General features: G+C 38.5%; 1 protein-coding gene across 1 annotated transcript in view; it reads right to left on the bottom strand.

Moving 5' to 3' along the window:
* Positions 1-223: 223 nt before the first annotated feature.
* Positions 224-11,249, bottom strand: part of sema3c (sema domain, immunoglobulin domain (Ig), short basic domain, secreted, (semaphorin) 3C) — a 69,217-nt gene continuing 58,191 nt past the window's right edge. The window contains exons 13-18 of the mRNA XM_034313155.2: positions 10,320-10,408; positions 9,730-9,771; positions 7,697-7,854; positions 7,556-7,623; positions 7,332-7,462; positions 224-5,880 (exon numbers count right to left, since the gene is read on the bottom strand). Coding sequence (XP_034169046.2) covers positions 5,506-5,880; positions 7,332-7,462; positions 7,556-7,623; positions 7,697-7,854; positions 9,730-9,771; positions 10,320-10,408 — 863 coding nt within the window. The 3' untranslated portion in view covers positions 224-5,505. The remainder of the gene's footprint in view (positions 5,881-7,331; positions 7,463-7,555; positions 7,624-7,696; positions 7,855-9,729; positions 9,772-10,319; positions 10,409-11,249) is intronic.

The raw sequence follows: 11,249 nt of genomic DNA, 5'->3' as shown, positions 1-11,249 counted from the left end.
TTGTTTTTTTAATTAAATTGGGGCAGCGTTGATGAAATTTCTTTTTCAAAACAACACTTTGTGTGATTTATTAGTTTTTTAGTATTTCATGTACAGTATAATAAATCTAAAATGGATTTATTACAAAAGATAAAACGAAAGAAAAGTGGCAGAAAAATGGCTGAAACGTCTGTGTTGTTGAGCGTGAAGAGTGTGAAGAGCGTTCAGAGAAAACACACTGTGCTCATTTTACTGACTGTTTAATGCAAATATTCAGGCTGATAACATTAATAAATAGAAATACACAACATTTATGACAAGGTTGGAAAAAGAAAACATCGACATTCGAACCATTTTTCATCTACAGAAGTAATCCAGGAGCACGATGCTGTTAATGAATGTATTCATGTGAGAAGGTGAATCCTCTGCAGAATCGCAGATTGTGTCAGAATTCGAGACAGAAGGAAATAAAAGCGTGTAAATTAGCGTTCAGGAGTGTGTTACTTTAACACAGCCGGCTCAGGAGACCGGTTTAACCCTTTCACTTCTCTTTAATCACATCGACACTGTGCCACGTTAATGACACCGGAAACGCTGGCTGATTATTTAACACTTTATCTCTCACCAAACTTTTTATAAAACTACAAACTGTTAGCTCTATGTCACATGACCTCACGCTTTTAGCTGTAAAATTAACCGCTACTGGTCATGTGACGTCAACACGTTTATCTAAACACTAATAAATATATTATAGTATTACATCCATTTCTCTGTCAAACTGTCTGTCTGATAATCTGTCTGTGTCCATCTCTATCTATCTATCTATCTATCTATCTATCTGTCTATCTGTCTATCGATCTATCTGTCAAACTGTCTGTCTGATAATCTGTCTGTGTCCATCTCTATCTATCTATCTATCTATCTATCTATCTATCTATCTATTGATCTATCTATCTGTCAAACTGTCTGTCTGATAATCTGACTGTGTCCATCTCTATCTATCTATCTATCTATCTATCTATCTGTCAAACTATCTATAAGTCTCTCTAGTCTGTCTGATAATCTGTCTGTCATCGCTTTATCTGTCTGTCTGTCTGTCCTTAATCTGTCTGTGTGTCCATCTCTCTATCTCTCTGACTGTCTATCTGTGAGTCTTTTGTATCTGTCTGTCTGACAATCTGATTGTGTGTCCATCTCTATCTATCTATCCACCTGTCTGTCTCTAGTCTATCTGATAATCTGTCTGTCTATCTATCTATCTATCTATCTATCTATCTATCTATCTATCTTTCTGTCTGTCTGTCTGACTTTCTGTCTGTCTATGAGTTTGTCTGTCTGTCTGTCTATCTGTTGGAGTGTCCATCTGTCTACATATCTGTCTGTCTGTCTGTCTGTATTTATTTCTGTCTATCTGCTGGACTTTCTGTCTGTGTATCTGTTTATCACTCTGTCTTTCCTCTCCTTTATCTGTCTGTATGTCTATCTGTCTGACTGTCTGTCTATCCGGTTTCCACATTGTGCAGATAATAAAGGAATGATACAAACTGCATATGATAAGAATAAATGAGTGTAAAATCTCTAACACGTGCAGAGAGACAGAAACACACCTCAGTAGATTCAGTTGTACTGAAGCGATTAATCTGGACGTGAATGGAATTACTTTTATAAAATTAAAAATACATAATTCTTAAATTCCTAAATCGAAGTCGTTGTAGTTTTAAACCCGTCTCCTGAGTCCAGCTGAGTGAAGTGAAGTATTTTACACCATGCGCATGTTCACAAACACAACAACAACAACAACAACAACGACAACAATGACATCAGCGCTTTAAATAAATCTGTACACCTCACTTACACTGTGAATTATACCCCACACACACACACTCACACACACACACACACACACACACGTTTTGGAATAACAGCGTGTGTGAACATGGGCGGAGCTTAAGGCTTAAGTAATTTAATCAGCCAATCACACACTTGATCATATGATATCACTGCTAGCTTTCCTTATTTATTCTTTCTGTCATGCTTAGCATACTTTTTTATATTACTTAGCAACATAAATTATGCTAACAAGCTGTATATTTAGCCTAGCTAACATTAGCATCATCGCACTAGCAAAAGCGTGAAAGTTTGTGATTGGCTGATCGAATTTAGCGCAATCTGTTATAAAGAGTGTGTGGTTTGCTAGCAAGCTAGTTAACGTTAGGTAACGTTAGGTACTGTGGTGGTGAGGAGGTTCGTGATTGGCTGGTTGAATTTAACGTAATCTCCGCCCTTTTCATCCAGTGTCGTTAGCACATGTTGTATTGTTAACATGGACAAATCCAAATTAGTGGCACTTGGGAGCAGGCTGCCTACGTAGGGAGCATTTCTTTAAGATTTTGGACAAATTTGAAGTTAGAGAAGGCGATAATTCTGTTTAATGCATTTTAATTAACAATGTTTAGTATTTTTTTATTTTTAAATTGAATTTTTGACACTACAACAGTCGAGCTTGTGAGTTGAGCTGAAAGACGTTCTGATAAAGTAGAAGGCGAGTAAAATAACATTTGCACCATCAATCTCTCTCTCCCTCTGTTTGTTCTCTAACATCTGTTACACAGCTGGATGTACGCCGGTCTCTCCAGCACATTTTCATCTCAGACCCTCAAACCCTTAAATCATCTGCACGGAATTCCCAATTCACAGACACAACATTTTACAAGAGGTGAGCGGTACGTTCCGCTCTGCTAAACGGCTAGCTCCTGTGTGACTGGGACAGTTTAAAGTGTGTGTGTGTGTGTGTGTTATTGTGAGGTATTACAGTTTGACGGATTGATTTATACACCACAAATTTGCCTCATTGCTCAAAACCTTGGCTGCGAGTGTAAATCAGAGGAAGATTCCTCTTCCTCTAGCTAGCCTTCGCTCTTCTCGATGTGATACGGAAGATTTAGCGCTGACAAAAACTTGGGAGAAAAAATTTCCTAGAAAAGAATAAAATTCACTGTGATCGTTTAAGAAACAGGAGCTGGAAACGTTGTAAAACGTGTGGCAGGAGAGTTATTGCCTCACAAAATATACCAGCCAATCAGGTTCTAGTATGCAAATGAGTTAGTCAGGGTCTAGTATGCAAATCACTGTGTTACTGTGTCACAAAATATAAAAGCCAATCAGGTTCTAATGTGCATGAAACAAAAGCCAATCAGGTTCTAGTATGCGAATGAGCGTGTTACTGTGTCACAAAATATAAGAACCAATCAGGTTCTAGTATGCAAATGAGAGGGTTACTTCATCACAATTAGGTTTCAGAATGCAAATAATAGTGCTTCTGTGTCACAAAATATAAGAACCAATCAGGTTCTAGTATGCAAATGAGCCAGTCAAGTTGTAGTATGCAAATCAGCCAATCAGGTTGTACTATGAGAGTGTTACTGTGCCACAGACTATAGGAACCAATCAGGTTGCAGTATGATAATGACCCAATTACTTTATAGTATGCAAATGAGAGTATTACTGTGCCACAAAATATAAAAACCAATCAGGTTCTAGTATGCAAAAGAGCCAATCAGGTTCGAGTATGCAAATGAGAGTGTTTCTGTGCCACATTATATAAGAACCAATCAGGTTCAAATTTGCAAAAGCTACCCATGTAACTCTGGTTTAACAATTTGCATATTCACACATTATAAATTTCCTTTTTTGTCAAAAACAATTTAATATTTAAAACTAAATTTTGTGTGACTTTAAAATTCCTAGTTTAATGTTAACCTTAGTATTATTTGATATGATGTAAAGTTGTGCACACTGGAACATTATTTACATTTTAATTGTTTTACTCTCTTAACCTGCTACTTTTATCATTTTTATCATTTTTATAAACATTCCCCGAACATCTACCGAAATACGTTTTGTTTTCACATCGAAAAAGTGTTTGCTTTCCTCGTTTTTTTTTGTTCGTACAAATCGTTAGAACACATTTTTGTTTAACGTCCTGAAACTGTTACTATCCATTTTTCATGTAACTATTGTAGAAACGTAGCTAACAATTTCTGTCCTCCTGCTGAACTACTAAAAAAATAAATAGATTTAAAAAATGAAGACATGCTGTAGTTCATTCCGGTGCTTTATGGTGTGTGTGTGTGTGTGTGTGTATCACAGTCCTCTGGTCAGCGTAACATCATGCACGTTAAAAGCTCCTGTACAGAAGCATCGGAGCGTAAAAACATCAGGTCCGTATTAGAGAAGGAGTTTTAAAGTTATCTTTTTTTCCCCTCCGTTTTTTTTGGAAAACACACAAGTCATAAATCTCCTCTAAACATTTCTGCTCGTCTGCTGCATTCCTCTCCTCCATCTGTCCATCCGTCTCTCCTTCTTTCTGCTTTATTTGGAAAACACGTTTCCCGTCAGTCCTCCGTTCTCCCGTCCTGGAGCTCTCAACAAGGACGAAGCTCAAGTTCAACCTGATCGTCCAATCGCTAAGTTCATCATGTGATGTCACTAAAGTTACCTCATATTAGCTAGCTTGGCTAGCAAACTTACTAGCCATGCTAGCTACTGGTTTACAGAACAATATTTATTAGCTAGATTTAGCTAGATTGCTAGTAAACCTAGCTACTGATTTTAATAACATTATTATAGCTAGCATAATGTTAACTAGCTGACTAGCAAGGTTTTAATTACACCATGTAATAGTTAAATCTAAGTTAGCTATCTTGCTAATAAACATGGCTAATCTTATTAATTATACAATAAATGATTAGCTATCTTTCTAGCAAACTTGGCCTAACGTTATTGACCTAACGTTAACTAGCATGCTAGCAAATTTGACTCTGGTCTCGAACAGCAGAATAAAGTAATATCTTGCTAACAAATTATGCCTAATGATGTTTATAGCTAGCAAACTTGGCTCTTGGCTCTTTAATTAGCTATAAAATAATTTATCTAGCAAACTATAGCTAATTTATTAGCTCGTGGTTTTGCTCAGCCAATAAATCAGGAAATAATTATTTACTTAATATTAGGTTACTTGTGGAAAACTTTTTTTTAATTTGAACAATAAAATAGTTTAGTTATCTTTAAACTAGCATAAACAAGAGTTAATTGTAACAAAGCTACGGACAAATATATAAAAGCTAATCAGGTCGAGAATGCAAATCAGCATGTTACATCATCACAAATTAGAAGAGCCAATGAGATTCTAGTATCTAAATGATGGTGCTACTATTTAGCTAGTTATCTGTGTAACACTAACATATTGCTGGGTTTAGATAGCTGGCTAGCTTAGCTACTATTGCTAAACTATTATATGGTGTAATTAAAACCAATATTTTTTAATGCTACATTAAGCTAGCTACTTAGCATCAGGTAGTTACTGATTAGTGCTTACGGTGCTGTCTAGCTTAGCTAATGTTGCTAAATTATTATAAATACGAAATATATAAACAATGAGGAGTAGTAACATTTGTGATTGGCTGTTTAAATTCAACCTAAGCTCCGCCCTCGCGGCCTCCTGTTAGTCCTCGGTCTCGTTGCGTTCTACTCGGCGTGTCGGTGGTTCCGTCGGTTGCGGCTCTTGCGGTTCTCCAGCAGTGGTTTGAGTTTGCCCATGTCTCCTCGTGGATTCACCCGGAAGCTCTGCAGCTGCTGTCGCTCTTTGCAGTACTGCTGCATGGCGAGCGTCTCGGACGGGCCCAGCGCCGACGCCAGGGCTTTGGGTTTCCACGGCGACGAGCGCTTGTCGCTGAGCGCGTTCAGCAGCGCCTCGCTCAGCACGTGAAGCCGGATCTTAGCGAGCGTCCGCTTGAAGCCGTTCTCCGTGGCTATGCAGTGATACAGGCCCTGATCGGAGAGCTGCACCGAGCGGATCAGGAGGCCGTGCTCCGTCGCTACGACACGCTCGCTCATCTTCACCTGCAACACACACACACACACACACACACACACACCAGCACAGCGAGTGAAGAGTCAGTTTACAGATCTAACATCTAAACAAGAAGTCATGTGTGTGAGTGTGTCATGTCTTTGCTACGCATTTACGAGCTGCTATATACGCTATTAGCAAGCTGTTCGCTAACAAACAGTGATGTTCTCATTGTGTTCCCATTGTCAGCTGTTAGCCTAAATGCTAATATTAGCGTATGGAATAAATTATGGTGATGTGTGATGTCGAAGCTCCACGCTGCCAGACCCTCAGTGTGTGTCTGTGTTCCTGATCTGAGGGGAATTTCACCTCATGGTGGAGGCGCTAGCGTGTTGTTTTGGCTAATGGACGTTCTGATGTAAAGCAGCTGGCGTTTTCTTCTTCTTCTTCTTCTTCTTCTTCTCCTTCTCCTCCTCCTCTGCCTCATGTCTGTGCTGAGGTCACTGTGAGGTGTTTATGGTGCAGACACTCAGCTCTCTCAGGGTTTTATAGAGAGTTTTAGTAGAGTTTAGCGTGTTTAAAAACTTTATACAGTTTAAAGTGTTTAAAGGGGAATATTTCTCACTAAAACACTGACGCAACGTTGGGGATTTAAATTCCCTCTGACAGCTTTTGAAAAGTTTTAAAAGCCTTTCTTTCTTTTCTTTTCTTTTCTTTTCTTTCTTTCTCTTTAATTATTTAATTGTTTTTTCCCTTCAATCATTTTCTCTTTTTGTTTGACTTCTTCAATTGCTTTCTTCAATCTTCTTGTCTTTTTTATTTTGTAGTAATTATTTGTTATTGAAATATATATACACTTTACTTTTCTTTCAGTTTCTTTCAGGTTTTTTGTTTTCCCTTCTAGTATTTCTTTTTTCTTTCTTTCTTTCTTTCTTTCTTTCTTTCGTTTGTTTCATTTTTCTTGTTTCTCTACTTTTTTATGTATCCCTTTCTTTTTCTTTACCTTATATTTTTTTCATTCTTTTGTTCTTACTTTCTTTCTTTCTTTTGTTTGTTTCTAAAATCATTTTTCTTGTTTCTCTACGTTTTTGCTTTTTTATGTATTCCTTTCTTTTTTCTTTACCTTACTCTTTCTTTCTTTCTTTCTTTCTTTTAATCTGTTCATGTTGCCTTCCCTCTTTCCTTTCACTCCATCATCCTTCCATCATTTTCAGCTATTTGCAAACATAGGCTTTTGACTTCAAGTTAAATCTCAACACTCCTTCATTATGAATGAATGAATGAATGAATGAAGGAGTCTGATTGGCTGAGAGCAGGATTAATGATGACTCAGAGGAGTGTAAATAACTGTTATATAATCAGTGAGTCACTGTCAGGAGTTGTATATCAAAGAGCTCACAATAATTAGTGCTGCAAGTTCAGGCACAGATTCTCTAGTAGTGTGTGTGTGTGTGTGTGTGCGTGTGTGCGTGTGTGTGTGTGTGTGTGTGTGTGTGTTGACCTCTTTCCTGCGGTCGTTCTCTCTCTGGATGAGCCACTGCACGGAGGCTTGTGGTGATTTGGGTGAACATTCGAGAAACGTGGTGTTGTTCTTTACTCCATACTGAGACATCTCCACTGCATTCCTGTAGGCTGAAACACACACACACACACACACACACGTGATTTACGAACCAAGTATATAATTAACCAGTGTGTGTTGCTGTGAAGTATAAGTAATGGCACCTTTCAGGTTGAAGCCTCGACACTGCGTGAGCGGGTTTCCGTGCATGATGTCCTGCCTCCTGCTCCTTCTGAAATCACACACATTCTGTTTAAAATGCTGTGTGTGTGTGTGTGTGTGTGTGTGTGTGTGTATATACACACCTCTTTCCTGTAGGGTAGAATGGAGAGCAGCTCCGCCCGTCCCAGGCGCAGTACGGGTCTCGGGCCAAACAGCAGTCTGCACACGCCGAGCCGTAGGCATGGCAACGGTGCAGGGACACCTGGGATACGCCGTACTCCGAACTCACGTACAGCTGTTGCTGTAATACAGATACACACACACACACATTCAAGATGTACACATCACACACACACACACACACGTTCAAGATGTACACATCACACACACACACACACACACACATACACACATTCAAGATGTACACATCACACACACACTCGTTCAAGATGTACACACACACACACACACACACATACACACATTCAAGATGTACACATCACACACACACACGTTCAAGATGTACACATCACAGACACACACACACACGTTCAAGATGTACACATCACAGACACACACACACACATTCAAGATGTACACATCACACACACACACATACACACATTCAAGATGTACACATCACACACACACACGTTCAAGATGTACACATCACACACACACACACACACACATACACACATTCAAGATGTACACATCACACACACACACACACACATACACACATTCAAGATGTACACATCACACACACACACACGTTCAAGATGTACACATCACACACACACACACACACACATACACACATTCAAGATGTACACATCACACACACACACACACACACACATACACACATTCAAGATGTACACATCACACACACACACACACACACACATTCAAGCCGTACACATCACACACACACACACACAACAAAAACATTATATAAAAACCTCATTTCTCTCTCTCGATCACTTCTGAATCATTCATCCATCCATTCACAGTATAATTTATTCATTAATCCATTAATCCATTCATTCACAATATAATTCATGCATTCATTCATCAATACATCCATTATTTCACAATATTATTCATCCATCCATTCACAATATCATTCAATCATTCGTTCATTCATTCGTTCATTTATTCATCCATTATTTCATCTGGTGATTCATTCTTTCATCCATTAATTAATTCATCCATCCATTTATTCACAATGTAATTCATTCATCCATCCATCCTTCCAGTCATCCACCCAGTCATTCAAGATATAATTAATTCATTCACCCATCCATTAATTCATCCATTGATTCATTCTTTCATTCATGCACAATATAATTAATTTTTTCATCCATTCAATAATTCATCCATTAATTCATTCATTCATCCATTCATTCATCTATCCATCCTTCCAGTCATTTGTCTAGTCATTCAATATATAATGAATTCTTTCATTCATACATTGATTCAATGTTTCATCCATTAATTCATCCATTCATCCATTCATTCACAATATAATGTATTCATCCAGTTGTCCATAAGCTATTCACAATGCTATACATTCATTCATTCATTCATTCATCAATCCATATCCTTTCATACATGCATCCATCCACAATATCATCCATGTATTATTCATTTGTTCATCTATTCATCCTTCCATCCATCCTGTCAAATCACCCATTCATTCAGCCTTCCGCAAAGCCATCCATACATTCATCCATCCATTCATTCAAAATAACATTCATTTGTCCATTTACAATATCATCCGTTCCTTCATTCATCCATTCATTCATCTATCTATTTATCCATCCACACCATCCATTTGTGTAATTGATCCATTATTCACAAAATCATGCATTCATTTATCCATTAATTCATTCACTCATCATTATCCATCCATCCAGCCAGCCATCTATCATCCCTCCATCCATTTATTCATCTCTCCATTCTTCCATAAAACCATTCATTTATTCATTCATTTATCCATTCACTTACCCATCTATCTATCCATCCATTCACTATTTCATCCATTTCATCCATTCATCCGTCCACCCATTCACAATGTCATCCCTTCATCCTACTATCTATCTGTCTATCTATCTATCTATCTATCTATCTATCTATCTATCTATCTATCTGTCCATCTATGCCTCTGTACCTTTTTAGAGGAGATCCTCAGGTTGGTTATCGCTGCTGGTTTCTGTGAAATTAAAGGAAAATAAAGTAAAACATCAGATTCTCATGAGCACTGAGTCGTTTATTCACACATTCATATTCACACGTTTACTCCCTTCTCCTTTCTATCCTTCTCTCCTTTCTCTACCTTTTTCCATATTTCCTTTCTCTCTCTCCTCTCATTCTCTCCATTCCCTCCTCCTTAGAACACTGAGTTCTTTAAGGGTTCTGAAATAGAAATCACTTCCTCTCTTCTCTTGTCAAATTTCTTTTTTTACTTTATTATTTTATCCTCTTCAATCCCTACATCCCTTTATTTCCCTTTTTCCCTTCAAATCATTTCTTCATTTCTTCTGTTGAATTCTCCAAACCTCTCATATCTTTTCATCCCCGTCCTCATCTTCCCTCCCCACTTCTCCTCTTTTTTCTCCTCTCTTCTATTATCCCCTCTTATTTTCTTTTGCAAATCTTTTTGTATTTTCTCTCCTCCATCCCTTTTCTTTCTCTTTTTCTTGCCTCTCCTCTATCCCTTGTTCCAGCGGGTGTTGTGTTGTATTTGGCAGGAGTTCAGACCTTAAACACTTCCAGCTCCTCCAGGATCAGATCTTCATCCAGAGAGCGATTAGTGGGTAAGACCACCACCTTCTGCACCGTGCCTCTGTCTGAGGAGAAAAAACGGAGGGAGGGAGAGAGAGAGAAAGAGATATTCAGTCAAGTGACCACAATAAGGAGAAAAACAGCTCCCACCCAGTGTCATCCATCCATCCATCCATCTGTCTCTCAAGACATCCATCCATTTGTCCATTAAATGTCCATCTGTCTATCAAGCATTCATCCAACTGTCCAATCATTTGTCCAGTCATCCATCTATCCATCCAAGCAACCTTATGTGTGTCACATCATCCATCCTTTTACACATCCACCCATCTGTTTGTCAAGCCTTCTGTTCATCATCCATCCATCCATTCGTCCATCCATCTATCCATCAAATCATCCACCTATCCATCCTTCCATCCATTCATCCATCCAGCATCTGTCTGTCGATCAATCCATGCACCCATCTATCTGTCCACCTATCCATCCAGCATCTGTCTGTCAAGCTATCTTTCTATCCCTCCATTCACCTATCCCTCCATTCACCCATCCATCCATTCACTCATCCCTCCATTCACCCATTCATCCATTCACTCATCCCTCCATTCACCCATTCATCCATTATTTACAGGCATCTATACTATCCTTACCTGTAATTTAGCATATTACTACTTCTATATTTGTAAGTTCATCCCTCTATCAAGCTCTCCATACTTAAACCCAGGCTTTCTTCCATCTTTAAATCCATCCATCCATCCCTCCCTCTAGTTGTTTTATTTCACTACACTCTATTCCAGGAATTAGAAATCCCCGACCTGAATTGCACTCGGAATTCTGGGATAACTGGCGGCTGATAAACACAAACAGCTGGGATTTGGAACCTTCATCCAAAACCACTGCTGAACGTCT

The sequence above is a fragment of the Pangasianodon hypophthalmus genome, chromosome 18, assembly GCF_027358585.1.
Source record: "Pangasianodon hypophthalmus isolate fPanHyp1 chromosome 18, fPanHyp1.pri, whole genome shotgun sequence".
In the NCBI taxonomy this organism is placed as follows: Eukaryota; Metazoa; Chordata; class Actinopteri; order Siluriformes; family Pangasiidae; genus Pangasianodon; species Pangasianodon hypophthalmus.
This window is presented reverse-complemented; position numbering and strand designations above follow the sequence as displayed.